At 43.4% G+C, this 24,476-nt stretch overlaps 1 protein-coding gene across 1 annotated transcript; it reads left to right on the forward strand.

Annotated features, from left to right (window-relative positions):
* The first annotated feature begins 279 nt into the window (after positions 1-279).
* Positions 280-24,080, forward strand: gpr143 (G protein-coupled receptor 143). Its single transcript, XM_007891202.1, has 9 exons — positions 280-564; positions 4,584-4,693; positions 5,934-6,028; positions 8,282-8,374; positions 10,229-10,338; positions 11,135-11,243; positions 13,659-13,776; positions 16,965-17,205; positions 23,619-24,080. Exons 1-9 carry the CDS (start codon positions 306-308, stop codon positions 23,720-23,722), a joined length of 1,239 nt encoding a protein of 412 aa, XP_007889393.1. The 5' UTR covers positions 280-305; the 3' UTR covers positions 23,723-24,080.
* Positions 24,081-24,476: the final 396 nt, after the last annotated feature.

Consider the following 24,476-nt stretch of genomic DNA (forward strand, 5'->3'; position numbering starts at 1 on the left):
TTAGAAACGTGAAATTATGATAAAAAATAAATTGATTCATTGATTTAGAGTATTTTTGTATAAAACTACATTTCCCCCCTGTTTTCCGTGTTAAAGCAGTGATTGTAAAGAGGCTGACAATGTGGTTGGTTGGTTAGTTAGTTGCTGGCTGGCTGCCCTGGTATAAGGGAATGTGCGGCCGCTGGCTACGCAGTCAGTTATAGGATTAAGTCCAAAAAAAAGCACATGATTTTCATCCCATGATTAAGCACTGAGCCAAGCCGCCTGCGATCTCTCTTTCCTCTCTCATGTAGCCTCCATCCACCATGGCTTCCCCTCGCCTGGAGACCTTCTGCTGCCCCAACAGGGACTTGGCCACAGAGTTGGTGTTGGACTTCCAGCCTGTCCTGTTCAGCGCCCTGTGTCTGGGCAGCGCTGGTCTGAGCCTGAGCCTGACCCTGCTCCAGGTCCTTCCCAAGAGGAGCCAGGGCTACCGCAGGCTCAGCCAATATCCACTGCAGAAACCTCTCGCCTCCTCCAGCATCCTGCTCATCATTAGCCTCTGTGACATTCTGGGCTGCATTGGTAAGCCAAGTTGCTTTACAACAAATATTTATATTTATCTCTAGATAGATTAGACGTGTATAATATTTATGTATATATTTGTGCATAATACAAAAGTACAGCTAGAATGGAATATATGAATATATTTTGCCCACAAAATATACAGTCACTTTACAGTTTATTCTGTGAAGCGCTTTAAGAGGTCTCTTAAAGAGTAAGTGCACATGTGGTGACAACAACTTGCATTTATACAGCGCCCCTCATACAGGGCGTGTAACATTACAATTTCTGGTGATGCAATGCATCTTGACCTGTCTCCACATGTGCACTTACCGGCAAATGTTGGAATCGCAATGAATCGCAGGAATTTAAGTTCTTCTGCATGTGTGTGTCGACGGATGAAGACTATGTCTTGTGGGATTCAAAGCTTCCAGTAAGCGTGGGAGTAATGGAGGGTAAGGGAGCAGTGTTATGAGTTAGGAGGTGATTAATATGAGTTGTGTGAAGAAATCTAAGTGTTCTTTTTGATAGGAAACTGAATGGGAGTCGAGTGATTGTACGAGTTAGGCATTTATACAATTCATAAAGATGATACTTCTGTGAGTTTCACTGTAAAATCCTTGCCTTTGATGTAGTGCCTTCGTCGAGATACCTCAAAGCGCTTCACAGGATATATTGTAAAGTGGATTGACTGTATATTTTGGGGGCGAAAGACGGCAGCCAATTGTGCACAGCAGCGTCCCAATATTTGATTGAGGTTGTTCAGTGGAATCCAACAATTCCTTACAGTGCAGTGTAAATTGCCACTTGCAGAGCAGGACAGTAGTGGATGAAGCCTTCAAGACATTGACATGCTTAACATATCTATGTCACATGTTTGGGAATATCTTTCATCTTCTCTTCCAGTTTATTCCTGTTGTCTCCCTGAAAAATTTGCATGATTTCATAACGCGTCACTTGTGCTAATTAACATCTGTCTGGTAATCGTGGCTGATTTCAAACTCTGATAATTAATGTTACAGTTCATCCCCCCACACCCACAACCAGCCACCTTCCTTCAGATCACCATCAGGATGGACACCATAGGTGATCTTTCCATGGCCAGACCGAGTCCTATCTGGTGTCTTAGAGTCAGAATTTGAGTCCAGCGGCAGAGGAAATGAACTTTAATTCAGTAGTTTTCTTCCTCACTCAAACATCACACATTTCATCTTCTTTGACAATTAAAGCCACAGTCTCCCACACAGAAGCCCATCCATACACATGCCCACCCACACCCACACACGCGCCCCAACACACACCCACAGGTCCACACACGCACCCACAAGCGCACACACACACACATGCCATGGCCGATACTACACCACAACAGTGTCCTACCTTGGTGTATGCAATTGGTTTCCGCGTTTCGCCCACAAAATATCCAGTCAATTCACTTTACAGTATATCCTGTGAAGCGCTTTGAGACGTCTCAACAATGTGATAAGGCGCGATATAAAATGTAAGGATTATTATTACTAGGCATTATGTAATGTTATAGCCTGGGGATTCTATCAGACTGTACCGATGTGCTGAGGCAGAGAAGAGGATGAAATTAGTGACCTGGAAAAACCTCCCAGATTTTTGGTTGGGAGGGGACGGTGGTCAGCCGGGTGTCACATGTGGAAACCCATCACCATGCTCAAAAGTATCTAGCCACACTGAGATTTCCATGCATCCAACCTCCACATGGAAACTCCAGGGATAGATTCTCCTAGAAAAAAATGATTGTTTGCTTTCTTGGCTGTTTGTAGGACATTGCTGTGTCAAAATTGGCTGCAAAATAGCGCTCTGAGATAGCCTGCTGATGCAAAAGGTGATATATCAAATGCAAGGAGCATTTTTTAATATTTTATCTCAAGCAAGCGGGTGTGGATTATTGAATTTTGATTTGCTATCGCAAAAATTGTCTGCAATTACATAGTCACCGAACTTTGCAGTAAATCCCATGAAGTATTTTGAGACATTTTGACGATGTGATAAAGCATTTTCTCTCTCTCTCTCATTTGACCTAAGTTTATCAAAGCATTGATGTTTATGCAGTACCCGTTTGCTGAGATTGGCAAGACATCTTGCATAAGAGGAGAAAAGCCACACAAATTGTGAGGTGAATGATTGTAATTGCTTACTGATTTGGTTATAAAATTATATTTAATCATAACATTACATATTAAAAAAAATGACATGTTCGACTATTTGTAAAGGATGGTAATTTTGTACAGGGCATAGAAAGAAAACTCTTTATGATTAACTTCATGTTTTCTGTACCTTTCCTGCCCTCCAGAGATAGCATTAAGTTGTACAACTGGGTCTTACATTAGGGGACATGACAATTCCCAAGAAGAAAGAACAATTGTCATTGAAAACAACCCTACATTTTCCCCCCCACCCCACACACATAGTGAGAGAGCCCACTACTGTGGAAGCAATAATGTTTTTTTTATTAATTGGCAAAATAGGAAAGAACTTATGTTTATCTTGTGCTATGAATCCTGTCCAGTTTTTGATCAGATCTTCTTGAGTTGAATACAGCAGTTGTTTCTGCCCCTTGTGTCCTGGCCAACAAACCCGCAGATAAAATTAATCAGTTACCTTGTGAATGTTTGTGGGAATGATCGTGAACAAATTAGCAACAGCGAATGCCTACACTCACAACGATTCCCTGTGAAGCACTTTGAGACGTTTCAATCTTGTCCCGTCTGCCTTTCCAGGTAGATGTTAAAGATCCCATGGAACTATTTAAAAAGCGAAGGGGTATTCCCCTGGTGTCCTGGCCAACAAACCTCCCAAATAAAATTGATCAGTCACTCCATGGTATGTGGGAGATTTCTGTGCAGAACTTGACTGCTTCATTACTCCAACAAAATGCACAGACAAACTACCTTACAGGATATCCTGTGAAGCACTTTGACACAAAGTGATATGCTGCTATATCAAACGCAAGGATTATTATTAATATTGCTAATAGTGGAGCTGGGGAGACTGGTGAAGAATGATTTGGAAAGGCAAGGATCATTACTATTATTTTATGAGAATACTATTTTATGCTTTCTTATGAGTCATGGTAGCAATGACAAATCAAACCACAATTATGGACAAATTCACCAGGATAAAAGGGTAACCTATAATTTTTTTAGCTGAGAAATGGCCATAATAGGTCTTTGACAAGTAAAATGTTAGCTTCAAACACCCACAAATTCCCATTTACCTGCAAGGAATTGCATTTCCTCTAATGTGTTTTTATTATGGATTTTTTTTGCCATTTTCTCCTTTCAGATGAATGAGCTTCATTACCACCTTGAAATGTACTAATACAACCGTTGCTGCTGCATTTTCTCCCTTACAAACTACAGAGGAAGAAAGTACACCTAGGTTTACTCGATTGATGTAGCATTCCAGAATCTGGCAAATTGTTGAATCCAGTCCGCTTTGAGACATTTTTAAAACCCCTCCATTACCTTTCCCCTCATGTATATATATTTTATAGCACCCGATGATGTCAAACTGTCTCCAAACACTTGACATTAATTGCTGTCAAGCATAGTGATTATTTGTGGGCAAATGCGGAAAGCATTTCACGAAGAGCCGTGAAGCGACTGAGCAAGTACCTCAGAGGGTGTTTGGTCAGGACACTGCAAGATTTTCAGGAGAGGCCGGGAGTAAACAGTGTGTACAAAGAGTTAATGTGTAAGCTGACAAAAAGGACCAGGAGAGGTGGGGTATGCACTGAGCTGTAAATCAATCCCTCTACCTCCCCCCCACCCCCAACCATCTATACACACGCAGACACTGAAGTGTAGAACATTTCCTCTATAATCTCAGTGAGGTTACTCTTTAACAAGGGATTAGGGAAACATGACAGGACATTGCTTGTGTTTAACCTCTCACCAGTGCACGCCTCACCTCTTTTGTCTGTTTGTCTGTGTGTGTGTATGTGTGTGTGTAGCTACAGTAATTACGATGTACACAGCTTTCTCTTACCATTTGTCTATTTCTTTAAGGAATAATAACCAGATCATCAGTATGGCTTGGTTTCCCAGACTTTGCTGCTAAAATATCTATTGTAAATGGAACTGAAGTGTGGCCAACTGCCTTCTGTGTTGCCAGTGCAGTAAGTGGAGCACATTCTGCATCATTTATATTGTATCGCAGAGTTTTGTAGCGCATTGGAGCAATCACTCCGCAAGCGAGAAGACCTGGGTTTGATCCCCAGGCTTGGCAAAACCTTAGGCAAGTTTCCTTACTCCACAGGCCTCTGTTTATCTAGTAGTAAGTAGGAACCTGGTTGTTAGTCGATTGGTGGATCGCTCTTTGGGGGTAATAATACCCCCTCCCCCCAAAGAATTACCCTTTCCCCCCACACCCTCCCAAAAAAATTTGTTCACTCAATCCATGGCTGTTTGTGGGACAATGCTATGCACATATTGTAATTATTTGCTTTTAGAATAACAATAATCCTTGCATTTGATATAGCGTCTTATCACGTCATAGAATATACTGTAAAGTGGTTTGACTGTGTGTTTTGTGGGTAAAATGTGGCAACCAGTTTGCACACACAATGTCCCACAAACAGCCGTGAAGTGAATAGCCAATTTTATCTGGGGGATTGTTGGCCAGGACACTGGAAGAAACTCTCCTCTCTTTTTGAATAGTACCATGGAATCTTTAATGTCCACCTGAAATATCATTATTTTACGCTCAATGAACTTTAACACTTTGAACTTTAAGAGGAAGCAACATTGCTTCCTATACTACTTATACTTTTTCATTCAAAACATATAAAGTAGCACTTTATAGTAACAATAATGGAAACTGGCCTGGCTTGGTTGACGGCTCTCTCTTTTTGAATCAGATGATTGTGGGTTCAATACCCCAGGTTGGGATTTCGAGCTCACAGTCGAGGCTGACACTCCAGCTGAGGGAGGCTTACATGGTCAGAAGCACCATTGGACCGAGGCATATTTCGAACAGAGAAGAGAGTTTTCCTGTTGTAGTAGCTCACCATTTGTCCAGATGAAAGTGGTCATTCACTTCTTGGCCCTGATATCACCAACAAATACACGATCACCATATTTTGTACTGAATTATGTGAAACTCTAACAGATGTTTCAATGTGAGAGATCATAGAACCTTACAGCCCATTCAGCCCATCTTACCTGTGCCAGCTCTTTGAAAGAGCTGTCCAATTAGGCCCACTCCCCCGTTCTCTCCACATAGCCATTAGATTTTTTTTCTTATCAAGTAAATAGCCAATTCCCTTTCGAAAGTTATTACTGATGCAAACATTATTATTATTATTATTATTATTATTTATTGTGTGGAAACAGATCTATGTATCCCTTCCCCTACAGATGTGGATTCAACTGTTCTACAGTGCCACTTACTGGTGGCTATTCTGCTATGCTGTAGATGCCTACCTTGTTGTAAAGAGATCATCTGGACTAAGGTAACCTTTCCTAGTGGGGAATAATTTAAAGGACTATCATGGTATCAATCACTTTATATTCCAAGTGACCTTGGCACTCACCGTTGGCTTACCTGTAGTGTTCGTTTGACATAGATTTTAAGCAGAGATGCTAACACTTTATCTCCAGGAAACGTTTAAATTTATGTGCAGTCAATTCAATTATTTCTTCTGCAGAGTTCAGCAATGCATGAATTTATTCATATTGGATATGTTAAAGAGGAATTTAAGTGTGTCAGCCTGGCTCAGTTGATAGACTCTCACCTCTGAGTCAGAAATTGTGGGTTCAAGGGTTTCAGCAGCGTTAGGTGTGAGGTATGGTCATAGGTGGGCAATGTAACAGAGGTGGAGAAAAGTTGTCCTGGTCAGGGACCGAATTGGGAGAGGAAGGACACTTTGGGATTCAACCTGACACCTAGGTTGCACACAAATTTGGGGAGTTTGAGGGATAGACCTGAGAGATCAAGGAGATCAGAGCCACAGATGAGAAGACATTGATGAGAGCCAAGGAGGATGACTTCCATCTTGTCCATGCTCAGCTGCAGAAATTTGGCACTCATCCAGGCCTTTACATCAGTGGATTTGGGGACTAGAGGAAAATAAAACGGATTAAGGAATCTCTTAATTCAGTCTGGATTTTACATGATTGCTCTATTCCAACACCCCGAGATGCTATTCTGTGTGAAGGGTGCTGTATAAGGGTAACTTGTTGTATTGTGTATCTTTTATAACAGCGGCTATAATGTATGCAATAAAAATATTCCTTTTGATGTACTGTTAAATGTCTGGCACTCATTTGGGAATAACTGCCTGATGCTCACAATCATTAACTGTGCGTGAAAAGTTACAATTTAAGCGCTCTGAGAATCTGGGTTATCATTAACACGATAATGTTATTCCTCATATATTACACTGTCATTTCGGGAACGTTGTAAATTCACAGGAAAGCTCAGAGGAGAAAGATCCTAGACAGTGCCACATAACATCGGGCTAATGAACAAGTGCTCAGTCTCCAGAGACACAAGGATACATTGCACCATTAAGCCCATACTCGGTGTTGCTTTACCTAATTCATTTTTAATGTGTGGCAAAAAGTGAGAACATTTTCCTCGTGAGCTCAGGTCAGCCCACATGGACTTCAATCCCATCCCACAAGCTTTCAGGCCTGGTCCTCTATTTATATGGGCCGTTCTGCATTCTGTTTCCTGAAGCATTAGGAATTTCACATAAATCTCTTTCCGGGGGTAATAATAATAATCCTTGCATTTGATATAGCGCTTTTCACGTTGGGAGGACGTCCCAAAGCGCTTCACAGAACACACTGTAAAGTGAATTGACTGTATATTTGTGGGTGAACGCGGCAGCCAATTGCGCACAGCAATGTCCCACAAACAGTCGTAGTTTGAAAATGACCAATTTACTATTGTTTTTTGGTTTTGGAGGGATTATTATTAGGCTCTGTGTGGAGTAAGGAAACTTGCCCAAGGTTTCGCCCTCTGCCTGGAATTGAACTCAGGTCTCTCGCTTGCAAAGCGAGTGCTCTAACCACTGAGCTACAGGACTAGTTGGCATTGGTATCCATTACTCAATCCTGTATTACTGTTACACTGTGTGGATTCTGATTTTAATAAAGATTCACAGCATTGATAATGGGTGAAGAAGGAACTCAGCCCATTTGATCTCATCCTTCCTAGAAGATCCACCCTGCTATCTTCTCACCAAGTTTTGGAGATCTAATTATTGTGTGCACTTTACATCTGTAATTCCACCTAATTTTAACGTGTACGACCACTTTGTCTCAAAATTTAATGTGACCCAGAATTGTGAAAAAATCTTGAATTATGGTCTTAATTTGGATGCTGATTTTGTACAATTCTTAATTCAACAAAAATCAACATGCATTTACTTCACGTAGGATAACATCTCGTAGTGCTTCAATAAACCTTGGCTTCCAAATGAAGGCCTGATTTAAGAATATTCCACAAATCTGTGCCACCTTAAATTGTGCTTTGGGATGTCCTCCAGATGTGAAAGACACTGTACAAATATAATTTGTCATTGCAAGGAATAGATGGTCTCACAGGCTAAGGCTAGGCGAAATTTCAGGCTCTGGGTCTGTAAGTCCGAAAATAATGACACAAAGTGTTTTCGAAATGATGGCGTAACTTTTCACATTGGAATACCAAGAATCAGATGAGTTGCTGTTTTGAAAGCCATTCACTCTTTTTGTTTCAGTATAATAGTCTTGTACCACATGCTGACTTGGGGTCTGGCAATCCTGCTGTGTGTTGAAGGAATAGCCATGCTCTATTATCCGTCAATTTCCAGGTTGGTGATCTTATTGTTAAATGTGTTTAACTGTCCGTATTTAGCTGCAGAAATTTGGCACTCACCTCGGTCTTGATGTCCACATCGGTGGATTTGGGGGTCAGGCTAGAGGAGGTAAAGCAGCTACACACACGAGCAGTGAATATGGCTATCGCACTGAGTTACAGTGCATGTTGGGATTTCATAGAGTAACAAAAATTCTTATAATGAACCTCTGCTACTGCTGGGGTCTCCAACTGGTCCATCACCAGTAGGCGATGTCGCGCACAAACAAAACGACAAGAGGAAGCAGCTGTAGAACTGTGCCATTATTGAGTCAAATCGAAAACAAATCCAAATGCACAAAGTGTTTCATGTCCCTGTAAATAATAATAATAATAATCCTTGCATTTGATATAGCGCTTTTCACGTCTTCTAGATGTCCCAAAGCGCTTCACAGAATATACTGTAAAGTGAATTGACTGTGTATTTGTGGGCGAACGCGGCAGCCAATTGCGCGCAGCAATGTCCCACAAACAGTCATGGATTGAAAAATAAAAATATCAACTTTAACGTTTAAACTACAGTAAATATCGCTCCTGCCTCTTGTTTTTGTTGAGCATGAGCGAGATGCCACCTTGTGGCAATCGACTGATTGGAGATCCCTGATCTACTGTGCGCAAATTGGCCAACAAGTACCCATTCACCACACTTTACAGAAACATGTCTATGAGGCACTTTGAGACATCAAATGAAAGGATGAAGTAGAATGACCTAGAAAAACAGAAGATTATTACATAAAACAGGCCATTTGGCCCAGCTAATCCATGTTGATATTTTTACTCCACATGAACCCTTCACCCTCTCTATTCCCAGCTCTTTGATGTATGCATCAAGTTTCCCCTTAAATATGTTGATGCTTTCTGCTTCAATCGCAGCTTCCAGCAGTGAATTCCCATCACTCTGTGCCTTCCTCCCAAACTTCCTGTTCAACCTGCTACAGGCAACCTTTACTTTATGATTATCGTTATATGTTAGAAGCTCGGCACAAACTCAGATGTCAGCCTGGCTCAGTTAGCAGCACTGTCATCTCTGAGTCAGAGGATTGTAGGTTCAAGGCCCACGTTGAGACCTTGAACTCACAATCTAGACTGATACTCCAATATAGTGCTCGTGAGAGTACTGCATCGTTGGAGCTGCTTTTCTTTGATTGAGACATTACGTAGAGGTCCTGTTTGTCTATTCAGGTGGAAATTGAAAATCCCATGGCACAATTTGAAAAGAGAAGGGAGTTTCTCCCGGTTTACAGTTCACTGTACAGTATTTCTGAAGAGATTCTAATGGACTTCCACCTCACGCACCACCAATGACCCCATCACTCTCACCCTTGCCCGACTAAACTGGCTCCCCATCCCCCAGAGGATCGAGTTCAAGATCCTCGCCCTCACCTTTAAGGCCATCCATGGCTTTGCCCTCTCCTACCTCTCTGACCTGCTGACTCCCTACCAACCTGCCCGCTCCCTCCATTCATCAGGCTCCGGCCTGCTCCATGTCTCCCGCCCGACCCACCCTACCATCGGTGGCCGTGCTTTCAGCCTCTCTGCCCCCACACACTGGAACACTATCCCACGGTCTCTTCACCTCGCTTCCTCCCTTGCCTCCTTCAAGGCTGGTCTCAGGACCCTTCTCTTCGACCGTGTCTTTGGTCTCCCTCCCACCTCTCTGCCTTCCCTCACCCCTACACCACCCCTCCCCCATGCTTGGGCCCCGACACCTGACTGTTCAGCGCTTTGGGACGTCCTCCTGACATGAAAGGTGCTCCATAAGTGTAATTTTGCTGTTGTTGTTGAGTTGATAGAATTGTTTTTCTTCCAGCTGTGAAAAGGGGCTGGAGCACGCAGTTCCTCACTACATCACCACCTATGTGCCGCTGCTGCTTGTTTTAGTTGCTAACCCCATTCTCTTCGGGAAAACCGTGTCTGCAGGTATGGTTTGTGCAAGCGATACACACCATTAGCTTGATTCAACAAAAAAAAATTCTGTGTAAAGTACAAGCAAACTCTTAGCTTCTTCAACCTTGAGGTTTGATTTACGGTCAGAAAATTCTTCCGGGAACAGGACTGGCTAATCAGGACACGGTCACTGGGGGCTCAGACCCTGCACAGCGACTGAACTGGTCAATCGAGCTAAAATATTGCTCATGTGGCCTGTGCACATCTCTCATATCTGGCCTTTGGCCCTCAGCAGCCAAAAGGTTGGACCCACCCTCACGTACTGGATAGAGCTGTATCTTACACACCAGGAACTCGCCAGTTCAAATCCCTGGTCCATTTACTGCGTTTTCTGATCTCATCCAGTCTGGCGTGGGCTAAATTGACCCCGGCCTTCCCAGCATCAGGGAGCGGGGGGTGGAAGACAGCCAGGATTCTTCCTCCTGTTACCTGTACAGGACCTCCTGCTGGTTGTGAGCGTGTGAGGCAGCCGTTTGGGGAGAGCTCAGGCTTGGCTGTGACGCCCTCTACAATCTAGTTGGCCTGGTGATAGTCATGGGGGGAGGTACAATGTGGATAGGGGGCCAACCGACCGCTGTGGAACTGCACCCCAGAAAGAGGAGGAACAGAGAAACCACTAGGGAGAAAATCAGAAACTTTTCAACTGAACCATTTTGCCCCTTTGAAATATTTACCTAATTCCCTTTTGTGCCAGAATGTAGATGATATAAATAGAAATGTATGTATTTTTGACAGGTCGTTCAAGGGAAATGGTTTCTTTTTTTTTCAGTTGCTTCGCTGCTTAAAGGAAGACAAGGTATATACACGGAGAATGAGAGGCGTCTGGGGACTGGAATCAAATTGAGATTTTTCAAGATTATGCTTGTGTTTATTATTTGGTAAGACACAAAACGTAATAATAATAATAGTAATACTTGCTTTTAATATAGCGTATCTCAAAAAGCTTTGGCTCTGCCATATGGATGTACCCTTCCTTTCCCAAGAATACAGTATTTAGCTCTTCCAAGCAGTTAAAGTAAGCAGCCCCTTAATATAATTGCAGCTATAGCCCCTGAGCAGTTTGTGCCTTGGTTGATCTGGGTGCAGTTGACTGCACGAAATCGATCTTGCGTGCATTCTACAATTCTGTGCACAACCTTGTTAAACAGCTCATCGGAGTGTTAATTAGCAAACTTTCTGTGGTGGAAAAAATGTGTTCGGGGCACAGGGGAAATATTTGCTATGTGATGTGATTTTTAAAGAATCTGTTATATGTCTCACTTTTAACCTCTTTGGCAGCCCATTCAACAATAACATGCACTTATACATCACATTTCAGTTGCTTCACTGCTGAAAGGAAGACTAGGCATATACATTTGGCCTAGTTAAATGTCTCAGAAAGTGCTTTAGAGTGTTGGATTAGGAGCCCAGGCAGGGTGCGAGATGGAGTGGGGGAGGTGGGAGATGATCAAAGGCACAGTGGGAGATGCTCAAAGGCACAGTTAAAGAGGAATAGTTTTTAAAAAGAGGAGAGGGAGAGAGACAATGTGGAAGATTTAGGGAGAGACCTAAAGAGAGTAGGGACAAAGTGGCTGATGGCTCGCCCACCAGTGGTGGGGAGGAAGGGATAGAGGGCATGAAACAGGCCAGAGTTGGCAGCGCAGAGTGTCGGAGGGAGGTGGTTGGGGGGTGGGCGGAGGGAGTAGGATTGCAGGAGATCAGAAGGATGGTGGGGCAAGGACATGGTGGGGGTAATGAGCTGGCAGTGCCTGGTGCAGGAAAGGAACCGGCTGTAGAGGTTGTGCTGGGAACCCATCCTATTTCTTAATGGATTCCACATCCACAGTCTTCTGCGAGGCAGCACATTCTACATTCTCACAAGCCCCTCTGCATCAACAAATGTGGTCCGATTTCACTTTTAAGCATCTTAGCTCTAGCTTTACGATTATACCTCCTTGTAGTTGGGTAAATCCCTCCATTATTTTCTGATGACAGCTTAACAAGGGTCTCCTGACATTCTGTTGGCCACAGTGCCCGGGAGCAAAAGATAGGTCGCTCGTGCCACTATGGTTCAAGTCCTACTTAACCAACCGCCTCCATTTCATCTCAGCAAATGGTTTCTCCTCCTGTCCTCACCTGGTCACCTGTGGGGTACCCCAGGGCTCAATCCTTGGCCCTCTTCTTTTCCTTATCTATATGCTCCCTCTGGGCGATGTCATCCATAGACACGGGGTAAACTTCCACATGTATGCGGATGACACACAAATCGACTTTACCTCCTCCAGTACCAACTCCAGGGCCGCTGATTTTCTATCAGCTTGTCTGGCAGAGACATCAAAGCCCGGATGAGTGTAAACTTCCTGCAGCTGAATATGGACAAGATGGAAGCCATACTCCTGGCTCCCATCAATGTCTTCACTCCTGTGGATCTAAACTCCTCAACCTCCCTGGGCTCTCCTTCAGACTCACCAAACCAGGGTGCAACCTAAGGGGCCCGGTTCGACCCCCAGCTGTCTTTTCTTCCCCACATCGGGTCCGCCTTCTTCCACCTCTGCCACATTGCCTGCCTCTGACTGTACCTTACCCCAAATGCAACCAAAACTCTTGTGCATGCGCTTGTCACCTCCCACTTGGATTACTCCAACACAATCCTCGCTGGTCTCCCCAGATCCACCATTCACAAGATCCAGCTCATTCAAAACTCTGCTGCCCGCATACTGACCTGGACCAACCTCCTTACCCACATCTCACCAGTTCTGGCCAGACTTCACTGGCTCCCCATTACTGAACGGATCGACTTCAAGATCCTCACACTTGTGTTCAAATCCCTTCACTCCCTGGCACCTCCCTACCTCTCTGACCTCCTCACTCCCCAATCCACCACCCGGAGCCTCCGCTCGACTGGCACCGGCCCCCTACTCGTCCCTCGCAGCCTCCACCCCACCATCGGAGGTCGCGCTTTCAGCCACTACTCCCCAAAACTGTGGAACACCTTCCCTCAATCTCTCTGCCTTGCCCCCTCTCTCTCCTCTTTCAAGGCCCACCTGAAAACTTTAGTCTTCGACCGTGCTTATGGCACCTCTCCCCTGGCTTAGAGTCAGTCTCCGCCACTATTAAGCGCTCTGAGATGCTACCCTGCAGGGAGGGCTCTATATACGTATAAGTTGTTGTTGTTGCTATGAGATTTGAAACAGTAACATCATTGCTGTTTAGTTCATGTTTCTCACTGTGCTGAAGATGCGTGTACTCCTGATCAACTTCTGCTTATATCTATCCATCTGGAACGTACGTGAATATCTGTTTCTTTTCTGCAGCTGGATCCCAAATATCATCAATGAGAGTCTTTTATTCTACCTCGAGCTGCAGCCAGACATGAGCCAAGATCTTCGGAAGAATGTCAGAAATGCTGCCCTAATCACGTGGTTTATAATGGTATGTCTGGAGCACAGATATCCCTCTGTGGCCCTCTAACTAAAGCATTGTTTTGCATTCCTCTGGTCTGGCTGTATCTGGAGTACTGCGTCGCTGCTGCGTGGAAAGCGGACTGCCCTGACCCTAAAGGCAATGAAGAGGAAAGCAACGAGGTTGGATGCCCCGGGTTAGAGGAATGAGCAATGATTACACAGGCTACGGTTACTTCAGCCTTGAAATGAGACATAGAGTTATAGCATCTTGGAATAATATAATAATAATCCTTGCATTTGATACAGCGCCTTATCACATTTTCGAAACGTCTCAAAGCGCTTCACAGAATATACTGTAAAGTGAATTGACTGTATATTTTGTGGGTGAAACGTGGCAGCCAATTGTGCACAGCAGTGTCACACAGAAACAGTCGTGGATTGAGTGAACAATTTATTACTTTTTGCTTTAAGGAATTATTATCCCCGGAAAAGAGATCCACCAATCTTAGAGCACAGAAAGAGGCAATTCAATCCATCGTGCCTGTGCTGGCTCTTTGAAAGAGCTATCCAACTAGTCTCATTCCCCCACTCTTTTCCCCCATAGACCTGGAATTTTTAATTCTTTTAATTCTCTTTTAAAAGTTATTATTGAATCGGCTTTCACCACCCTTTCAGTCAGTGCATTCCAGATCGTAACAACTCGCTGCGTAAAAAAAATTCTCCCCTCTGGTTCTTTTGTCAGAGATCTCAGAGGAAATCTTATAGGAGGCATATAACTTTCTAAATGGGACTCTTAAAAGATTTCCTCTTCAACCTCTTCTAAATGGGTAAAAGAATATATTCAGGATTGCCATTGCAAATTTAAGGACAAGCACCAGGAAATATTTCTTTATATGGGGTGTAATTAACATGTTTACCAGGAAGAGTGGTTGAGGTGGAGGGATGCTGCACTCATTTTGGTTCAGTTGGTAGCACCTCTGAGTGAGAAAGCTGTGAAAATTATCAGAAGCTGGATGTTCTAAATCCTGTGGCACAATTCGAAATGAAAGGTATTTCTCCCTGTGTCCTGGCCACTTCCACCACTGCAGATAAAATATGGTTGTTTGTGAGACATTGCTGTATGCAATTTGGCTGCCACTTTCACCCCACAAAATACACAATCACCACACTTTACATTAAAACGTGAGGCACTTTGAGGGGCTTACTGTATCAAATTCAAGGATTACTATTATTTATAATAATAATCCTTGCATTTGATATAGCGCCTTATCACATCTTTGAGACATCTCAAAGCGCTTCGCGGAATATACTATAAAGTGAATTGACTGTATATTTTGTGGGTGAAATGCGGCAGCCAATTGCACACAGCAATTCAAAGTGACCAATTTCTTTTTGAAGAAATTATTACCCCTGGAAAAGCAATCTAGCCAATTGACTTAACAATCGGGTTCCTGCTTACTGCGAGGTAAACAGAAGCACATGGAGTAAGGAAACTGTAAGGTTGCTCCCCATATGGGAAACAAACCCAGGTCTCTCGCAAGCAAAGAAGTAAGTGCTCGATTCCTGGCAGGGCAAAACCTTGGGCAAGTTTCCTTACTCCACACGCCTGATAATAATTCCTCAAGGAAAAAAATAATAATTTGGTAACTCAATCCGCAACTGTTTGAGGGACACTGCTGTGCGCAATTGGCTGCCACATTTCGGCCATAAATATACAGTCAATTCACTTTACAGTATATTCTGTGAAGCGCTTTGAGACATCCAGAAGACGTGAAATGTCCTATATCAAACGCAAGGATTATTAAGGATTATTATTTTGTGAACTATTTTCTCCTGCAGTCATGCTTGCATCAGCCACCAGGTGCTGCCCTCCACCCACTGTTTGGTGCACTAACACAGAGGCAGATATTCACTCTGGACAGAAGGTGTAACCCAAGTACTGAGATGTCTATTCACCACTTACAATATTGTATACACAAAAGTCACTGTTTCAGTGCTCGACTCTAGAGATGAGAAAAATATATGGACCTTCAGTGTATGTAATCTACATTATTCTTTGCTCCCGGGAGCAAACGTGAGGTGCATTGCAGCTCAGTGGTTAGTGCACTCGCTTTGCAAGCGAGAGATCTGAGTTCAATTCCAGGCAGAGGGCGAAACCTTGGGCAAGTTTCCTTACTCCACACGCCCAATAAATAATCCCTCCAAAACCAAAAACAATAATAAATTGGTCATTTTCAATCCACGACTGTTTGTGGGACATTGCTGTACGCAATTGGCTTCCGCGTTCGCCCACAAATATACAGTCATTCACTTTACAGTGTGTTCTGTGAAGCGCTTTGGGACATCCTCCCGACGTGAAAAGCGCTATATCAAATGCAAGGATTATTATTATTATTTTTTCACTGCTTCTCTCCATGTATCTATCTGTGAAACCATAAGAATCGAGTCCATCAAGCCCCTTTGATCTCATCCTTCCAAAACATTAGCATCTTCCCATTGCAACAGCAGTTTCTTAAATGAGTCAATTTTGCCCAAAGGATTTTTATTGTTATCATTGTCTTGTGGTAGTGAATTTGTCATAAACATCTGTGCAATACACTATATAAAAAATCACAGTTGCCTGTGGGTGTGGGGAGGAAGAAAGTGGAACGAGCAGTATCTGAGATAAGGCATTTAAGGCCTTCAGGTGTTGAGGAGAGTTTAGCCTTCAAGAAGGAACTCGACAAATAGCTTAAAAAGAGTCAGCTACAGGGGTATAACTATAATCCTTGCATTAGATATAGTGCCTTATCACGCCACTGAGATGTCTTAAAGCGCTTCACAGAATAAATTGTAAAGTGTGTATTTTGTGGGCGAAACCCGGCAGCCAAGTACGCACAGTAATGTCCTACAAACAATCATGGATTGAGTGACCACATTTTTTTCTCTCAGAGGGATTATTACCCCTGGAAAGGGATGCGACAATCGACAAACAATTGGGTTTTTATTTACTGCTAGGTAAACAGAGGCAATGTGGAGTAAGGAAACTTGCCTAGGGTTTCTTCCTGCCCATGAATTGAAACTGCGTCTTCTTGCTTGAAAGGTGTCTCAAACTTCTACGCTATGGGATTCCTTTATTGCAGAAACACAGTATGTTAGAGCACTGACCTGATCTGTACAAAAGTTAGTATTTGCCCGAATGCCAAATTTGAACCAAATCTATCTTTCACTCACTAGGGTATCCTGAATCCCATGCAAGGCTTTCTCAGCACGTTAGCATTTTATGGCTGGACTGGCTGGGACTTTGACCTCCGTGTCCAGAAGCATGAAATCCCCTGGGAATCACCGTCCACCTCCACCGCGATGGACCGTCCCTATACCAACCCCGTGGCTGCCTCGCTCAACTATCACGGCTTCCTCCCAGAGGACGAGAAGCTGATGGACGAAAACCACGATGGTATTGGCGACCCCTCGGAAGGTAATGGGAAGGAAAATGGTCTCTTTGTAAAAAACTCCCTGGTCTATCAGGGCTTGTAAGCTACCAACCATCTATAAATAGAAAGACCATCAGGGAAAAATTCTCAACCTCCACTGTTATCTATCATTTTTCATAATGTCTTTGTATATCACAAGCCTTCACCACACCACCAAAGTCTACCAGGCCATACCTTCTCTGTGCCTGTAGTTCAGTGATTAACCAGCAGGAGGCAGGATTCAATCATAGTGCCCGTGTTACAATGGGGTCTATTCATGCCATGGTATAAGTTGTCACGGATTCTGAATCGTATGTTACTGATATCAGCATTAAAACCCCTACATTTCTCTCAGAATATAGTGATGTTTGTTAGGGAATTTTTGCCCCAGTTAATTAAAACCAGATGATTGATACAGTAATCCCCAAATAAACCTAAATTGGTGTCGGGGTTTTTCAGACTTGGATTCAAATGCGGACCTGTGCACTTGAATGCAAATGATGTGTAATCTTACAAATGCAAATACAAAACCAAATGCTTCACACTTGAGCCGCATTTTAATGCAAATTCAAATGTGTTGTCTCCAAATGCAATTTATTTACAAATACATGTTGAATAATAATAATAATAAACCTTGCATTTGATATAGTGCTTTTCACATCTTCGAGACGTCTCAAAGCGCTTCACAGAATATACTATAAAGTGAATAAACTATATATTTTGTGGGCGAAATGCGGCAGCCAATTGCACACAGCAATTCGAAGTGACCAATCTCTTCTTTTTTTTTGAAGAAATTATTACTCCTGGAAAAGCGATGCAGAGTAAGGAAACTTGCCCAACATTTTGCCCTGCTGGGAATCGAACCCAGGTCTCTCGCTTGCGAGGCAAGAATTTCATTTGGTCAACTTCAAATGTTTCATTCAGACATTTAGATACAAATGTAATTTTTGTCTCAAGCACATTTAAATGCAGATGCATTTGGATTTGGACCCAACTCTGCAATGGTAATCCTCACAATTGGTATAACACCTTTCACATCAGGAGAACATATGAAAGCACTTCCCAACATTTATTGTAAATGATAGTCCAGTTTATACAGAGCAATACCTCCCTAAAAATTCATGAAATGAGCGACCAATTTTATCTGGGGGTTGATGGCTTGGACACCCGGAAAAATTCACTTCTCTTTTCGCATAGTGCCTTGTGGGCAGACAGGACCTTATTTATTATTTGAAAAGTGGTACCTCTAACAATGTGTGGATCCTTCAGCACTGCACTGGACTGTCAGCCTTGACTGGGAGTTCAAAGCCCCAACAGTGTAACTAACTGAGCCAAGTTGACAGCTTCTAATATTCGAAGGAATGTTTAACAATAGTTACCAACATCGTGTGCTAATCTCCCTTTTTCCCCGATTGTGGCCAATTTGTGTCGTGGGATATCTCCAGAGGAGGCCTTAAATTTATCACCTTTACCCTCAGTAACTGTTGTCTTACAATTTTAAGATCGATGGTGCGGGATTTTAGAAAACTTTTAAACCCAGTCTTAATTTAGAAGTTGTTTTCTGCAGCGCTTAAAGATTTAACTTAACAAGAAGAACAGAGTTAAGCTGATATCCTGGCTTGGCTTTGGAGGCCAACCAATGTGGTAGAACTTGGGAAGGAAGGGGTTAAATACAAAGCCAACTGTGTTATTGATTGGCCTCGTTGATGTCATTTATCAGCAATGTGATAATTACAACCGGTGATAATTAACACATCACACCTTGCTAATTTTACCTGCTATCCATCTGATGCAAGCAATTCAAATACACAATACTGTATGATTCTGAGTTTGCTTTAAAATATCTAGGACACATCTAGACTGAGGCTATAATATGAACAGTAGCATTGGTATTTTGGAAGGATGAGATTCAATTTTAATAATGCTTGCATTTGATTTAACGCCTTATCACGTTGTCGTGATAATAATAAAAATAATAATCCTTACATTTAATATAGTGCCTTATCATGTCTTTGAGACGTCTCAAAGTGCTTCACAGAATATACTGTAAAGTGAACTGATTGTATATTTTGTGGGCGAAACAGCCTTGAAATGCATCCAGTTCTGGGCACCCTACCTCAGGAAGGATATTAAGGCACTGGAAAGGGTGCAGAGGAGATTCACGAGAATGATACCAGGAATGGGGAACGTTAGCTATGAGGACAGGCTGGAAAAGTTAGGACTTTTTCCATTAGAGCAGAGAAGGTTACGCGGGGACCTGATAGAGGTCTTCAAGATCATGAAAGGTTTCGACAGGCGAGATAAGGAAAAGCTGTTTCCGCTGGTAGGTGTGTCTGTAACTCGTGGTCACAGTCTTAAGATATCTATCAAAAGAAGCAGAGGGGAGGTTAGAAGAAATTTTTTCACTCAGCGAGTTGTTAGAATTTGGAATGATCTGCCTGAAAGGGCAGTGAAGTCCGATTCGATAGCAGCTTTTAAGAGAGAACTGGATAGGTATCTGGAGAAGACAGGTTTGCAGGGTTATGGGGAGAAAGCTGGTGAGTGGGGTTAATAAAAGTTAGTTGCTCTGTCAAAGAGCCGGCACAGACTCGATGGGCCGAAAGGCCTCCTTCTGTGCCGTAACATTCTATGATTCTATGAAATGAATGACCAATTTTTTGTCAGGCAGGAATTGGAAGGACCGTTTTTATCAGTGGGTTGGAGGGCCTTCTTCTCCCGAAGCTCACTTGGGATCTTGCGAATTTCTGAAAGAACCGGATCCTAGCAGTGATCCATGGTGATCGTTTACGTTAACTTTCTGACCTTTCTCCAAATTAGTTTGTAACCTTTACTGTGCCTCCTCTTGAGTACCACTATAGATAGACCATGGCTGCAGTAATTGTCTTCTGGCCCTGATTTGAACCTCCTCCTATTATAGTGTTATATGGCATGTCAATCACAAGGACATCACTAGCACTGCAGTGTCGCCCATTAAATCACTAGGTCTTTATACAGCGTCACCTGGTCTGCAATCGACTTTTTTCTCTACAGTCATTGCACGCTGAAAGGCGTCTGAATACGATAAGTGTTAAATGGTGCCCTGCACTGAAATTGCTTTAAGGTGTCACGATGGCGGGCTTAATGGTGCCATAAAGAGCTGCTCTGAATGGACAGACATTGCAAGGGGAGTGGGGGTGGATGCCACCTCTTAGACTGCGCTTTCAGTCCTCATTCCCTTCTCACCCTCCTCGGCTCCCACCCCCAGTTCCAGTGCTGAGCCAGGATTGTTAAGTGCTTTGAGGTGCACCTCCGAACGTGAAAGGTGCTATATTAATATAATATTGCATTGTATCAGAAATTAGATCGTGGAAGTCTGAGGAGAAGATGATGTGCTTTCAGTTGGAATTTTTTTCCTTTTTTAAAATGATCTCCTCATGGGTCTAAACTCCTATGTAATATTAACTTGGTTCAATCTCATCAGATGCTGAATTTCCTCACCTTAATGGTATAATATTATTAACATAATATATATAATATATAATAATAATCCTTGCATGTGATATAACGCTTTTCACGTCTTCTAGACGTCTCAAAGCGCTTTGCAGAATTTACTGTAAAATGAATTGACTATATATTTGTGGGTGAAACGTGGCAGCCAATTGCGCACAGCAGTGTCCCACAAACAGTCGTGGATTGAGTGACCAAATTATTTTTTTTAAGGATTATTATCCCCGCAAAAGCGATCCGCCAATTGAATAACAACTTACTGCTACGTTCCTACTTATTGCTAGGTAAACAGAGGGTGTGGAGTAAGGAAACTTGCCCAACATTTCGTCCTGTTGGGAATCAAAAACACAGGTCTCTCGCTTGCGAGGTGAGTGCTCTAACCACTGAGATGCAGGACTCCAATGTCCCTCATTTAGGGACAGCACTGACTCCAGCTCGTGTCCTGAAACCACTATACAGCGATCCCTGTTATAACTCGGTGTTGGGTCCATAAACTCAGACCCTGTGTTGTATTAAAAAAAAGGTCAGGACCATGTTTTTCAGGTCGTGTCATAGCTCGCACACGCAGGAAGTGACGTCAGCAGCACTTTCTGTACATAAGCTTGCACACGCAGGAAATGATATCAGTAATAATAATAATAATCTTTGCAGTTGACATAGCACCTCATCACCTTGCTGAGAGGTCTCAAAGCGCTTCACAGACTATACAATACAAAATTACATTTGCAATGCGCCGTTCAGGTCAGGAGGATGTCCCAGGGCACTGAGCAGTTAGGGATTAGGACCCGAGCAGGGGTGGGTGGGGGTAGTCAGAGAGGGTAAGAGGCTGGCCGAAGGCACGGTCGAAGAGGAGGGTCTTGAGGCATGCCTTGAAGGAGGCAAGGGAGGGAGCGAGGTGAAGGAAATGTGGGATGGAGTTCCAGAGGGTGGGGGCAGAGCGGCTGAAGGCGTGACCGCCTATGGTGGGGTGGGCCGGGGACATGGAGCAAGCCGGAGCCTGCTGAGCGGTGGGTGCGGACAGATTGATAAAAGGTTTACAGGTCGGAAAGGTAGGAGAGGGCAAGGCCTTGGGGGGCCTGGAAGGTGAGGGCAAGAATTTTGAACTTGATACTGTGATGGGGTCACGGAGCCTGGTGCGGGAGAGGACGTGAGCTGCAGAGTTCTGGATGTTCGGCAGCTTGTGGAGGGCAGAGTCGGGATGGCCCACAAACAGGGCATTGGCATAGTCGAGCCTGGTTGTAATGAGAGTTTAGGCAATCTGATGGGTGAGGCAGTGGCAGTGTCGGGCAATGTTGCAGAGGTGGGGGAAGGCAGAGCTAAAGCTGTAAATTCAGTGTAAAGTATATTTTGGTTATTTTGTGGGCGAAACGCAGCAGCTAATTGCGCACAGCAGTGTTCCAGAAACGGTGGTGGATTGAGTGACAAAACGAGTCTGTTTAAAAAAAATTTGAAGGAATTATTAGCCCCAGAAAAGCGATCCGCCAATCGACCAACAACCGGGTTCCTCCTTATTGTTAGGTAAACAGAGGCGTTTGGAGTAAGAAAACTGGCCCGATGTTTCGCCCTGCCAGGAATCAAACTCAGGTCTCTTCACTTGGGAGGCAAGTGTTCTAACCCCTGAGCTACTGGACACTTCTTGTGCTTAGTGAACACACGCAGGAAGCCAACAGCCAGTGATTGTTGGAAGCTGGAAGTATACTATGTTTCTGGTCTAGCACTGGTCTGCGGTACACTATAAGTAAAATCCTGCTAAACCGAGCCACATTATAACGGGGCATTGGGGAATAAGAGCGATGTGAAGAAGGAAATTCATTGTAAATCAAAGCACAGTAAAGGCTTAAAAGTGACCCCCACAGAAGCCAAATTTGGACAAAATCAATTCCTTTTCTTAAATAACTACCTTGTTTCTCTTTTTCCTTTTCTGTGAGTGGTGAGGAGGCGCTGCAGGTCTTTGTAGATGTGTTGCAAAACCTTTAATTCAGTTTTAAATCAAAGGGCGATTTAAATCTTTCAAGGCAATTGGGGGTTGTTGAAATACGGTTCACCATTTGCCCTATCTCATCTTTATTTTTTTCCTCATTAAAAACAATCTGAAGTTAAACTTAAAATACTACTCATTTAACATTCACGTCCTGGGTCGGTTGTGGACAAATGCCGCTGAAACAGGTTTGCTGCTCTGTTAGTGTTAGTGTTTCTGACCCCACTTCACTACCCGCTGCCTCCGCTCGGTCCGCTCTGGGCTCCTGCTTGTCTCTCGTCCCCTCCACTCCACCATCGGCGGCCATGCTTTCAGTCACTCCGCACAGAAGCTTTGGAATTCTCTCCCCCAATCTCTCCACTTTACCTCCCTCTTTCCCTCTTTTAGATCACAACTCAAGACCTTCCTCTTCAACCATGCTTGCTGTCAGCTCCTCCCGGCTCAGCATCAGGTTCCATCACTGTTAAGCACTCCAAGACACTGCTGACATGAAGGACCCTATATAAATGCAAATTGTTATTGGGCTATTAAAGGTTGTAATCATTCCTAATCATTTGGTCCATTGGATTTCAGCCTTGAACACTATCCTACATCAAGGGCCCTATATAAATACAAGTTGTTGTGGGCCTGTATTCCATGCAGTGCAATTCTACGTAAGTCATTAAGCCTGAGAAACTCTTTTCATTTGTACAATCTAGTCATTGCAACTTTATTCACCTGAACTTCAGAAAACCCTGGGACTTAAACTGTGAGGATAGTGAAGCAAGCGCTAAGCCCAGCAGGTACAATTATGTTTAGCTGTTGAATGCAGCAATGTCCACCTAAGTCCACAAAATCCACTGTCCTGCATAGCAAATCACTTTGAAATTGGGCGAGGGCTTTGTACGAAGATTTCAAAATGTTGTATGGAAACGTTAGTAACATTACAAAGGCACTTTCCCATTTCTTTGCTAGGTTCTGAGGCCAGTACAGTTGAATTGAACGTGTCAAGTGAACTGCACGACATAGACGGCATAGATGCCGATAGTGAATCACTGAAAAACACTGAGAGGGCGTAACTGTTGGTGAGATGAATGAGTTCCGCGCCACCTTTAAATGTCGTCCTGAAAATCTGTCCGAACCCCATTTAATACCATTCTGAACTAGTTTTGCAATCTGTTTAAAATATTGGCTGTGTTAAGGAATGGTGGTGTGTGTAGGGGATTTAGAAGTGCATGCAGTGCGGACTTGGTTTGAGAAGGTATATTATGTTCATGTCATTTGCTATCTCCAGCCCTGCACACTGTGTAATCCCATGCAGTTAGGTAACTAGTTCCAATCATACTTTGCTTTAGAAGAGTAGAAGAACGGTTATTATTGTTGTGTCCATCATGTTTTACAATACAATAAATGTTAGAGATGCTCAATAAAATGTCTGAGAGAGAAAGCACGTATTCTCTGTTTTCCAGTTCTTACAAGGGGGGTCCCATTTGTAAGGTTAACCTTCCTTTCACATTCAGATGCTGTTTGATGTGCTTGTGCGTTGCTCTGTTTTCATTTCAAATCCAGATCGCGTGCGTCAGTAGCACTCTCGCCTCCGAGTTGGAAGGTTGTGGGTTCAAGCACCTACATTGGTAGTGAGAACTCATTTAGTCTAAGCTGACACTCAAATGCAGTGCTGGGGTAGTACTGCATTGTTAGAGGAGCTGACCATCGGATGAGATGTTAAACCAAGTCCCAGGGGGGCATTAAAGATCCCATTGCACTATTCAAAGAGGGAAGGGAGTTTCTCCTGGTGTCTTGGCCAACAATAGATAATTATTTGGGGAGGAC

The sequence above is a fragment of the Callorhinchus milii genome, unplaced genomic scaffold, assembly GCF_018977255.1.
Source record: "Callorhinchus milii isolate IMCB2004 unplaced genomic scaffold, IMCB_Cmil_1.0 Scaffold4, whole genome shotgun sequence".
NCBI lineage: Eukaryota > Metazoa > Chordata > Chondrichthyes > Chimaeriformes > Callorhinchidae > Callorhinchus > Callorhinchus milii.

Excerpts from the sequence above, each read along its gene's own strand:
- gpr143 (XM_007891202.1), top strand. The coding sequence starts at position 306 with ATGGCTTCCCCTCGCCTGGAGACCTTCTGCTGCCCCAACAGGGACTTG. Across the intron at positions 565-4,583 it reads TGACATTCTGGGCTGCATTG|GAATAATAACCAGATCATCA; the intron begins GTAAGCCAAGTT and ends TATTTCTTTAAG. Across the intron at positions 6,029-8,281 it reads AAGAGATCATCTGGACTAAG|TATAATAGTCTTGTACCACA; the intron begins GTAACCTTTCCT and ends TTTTTGTTTCAG.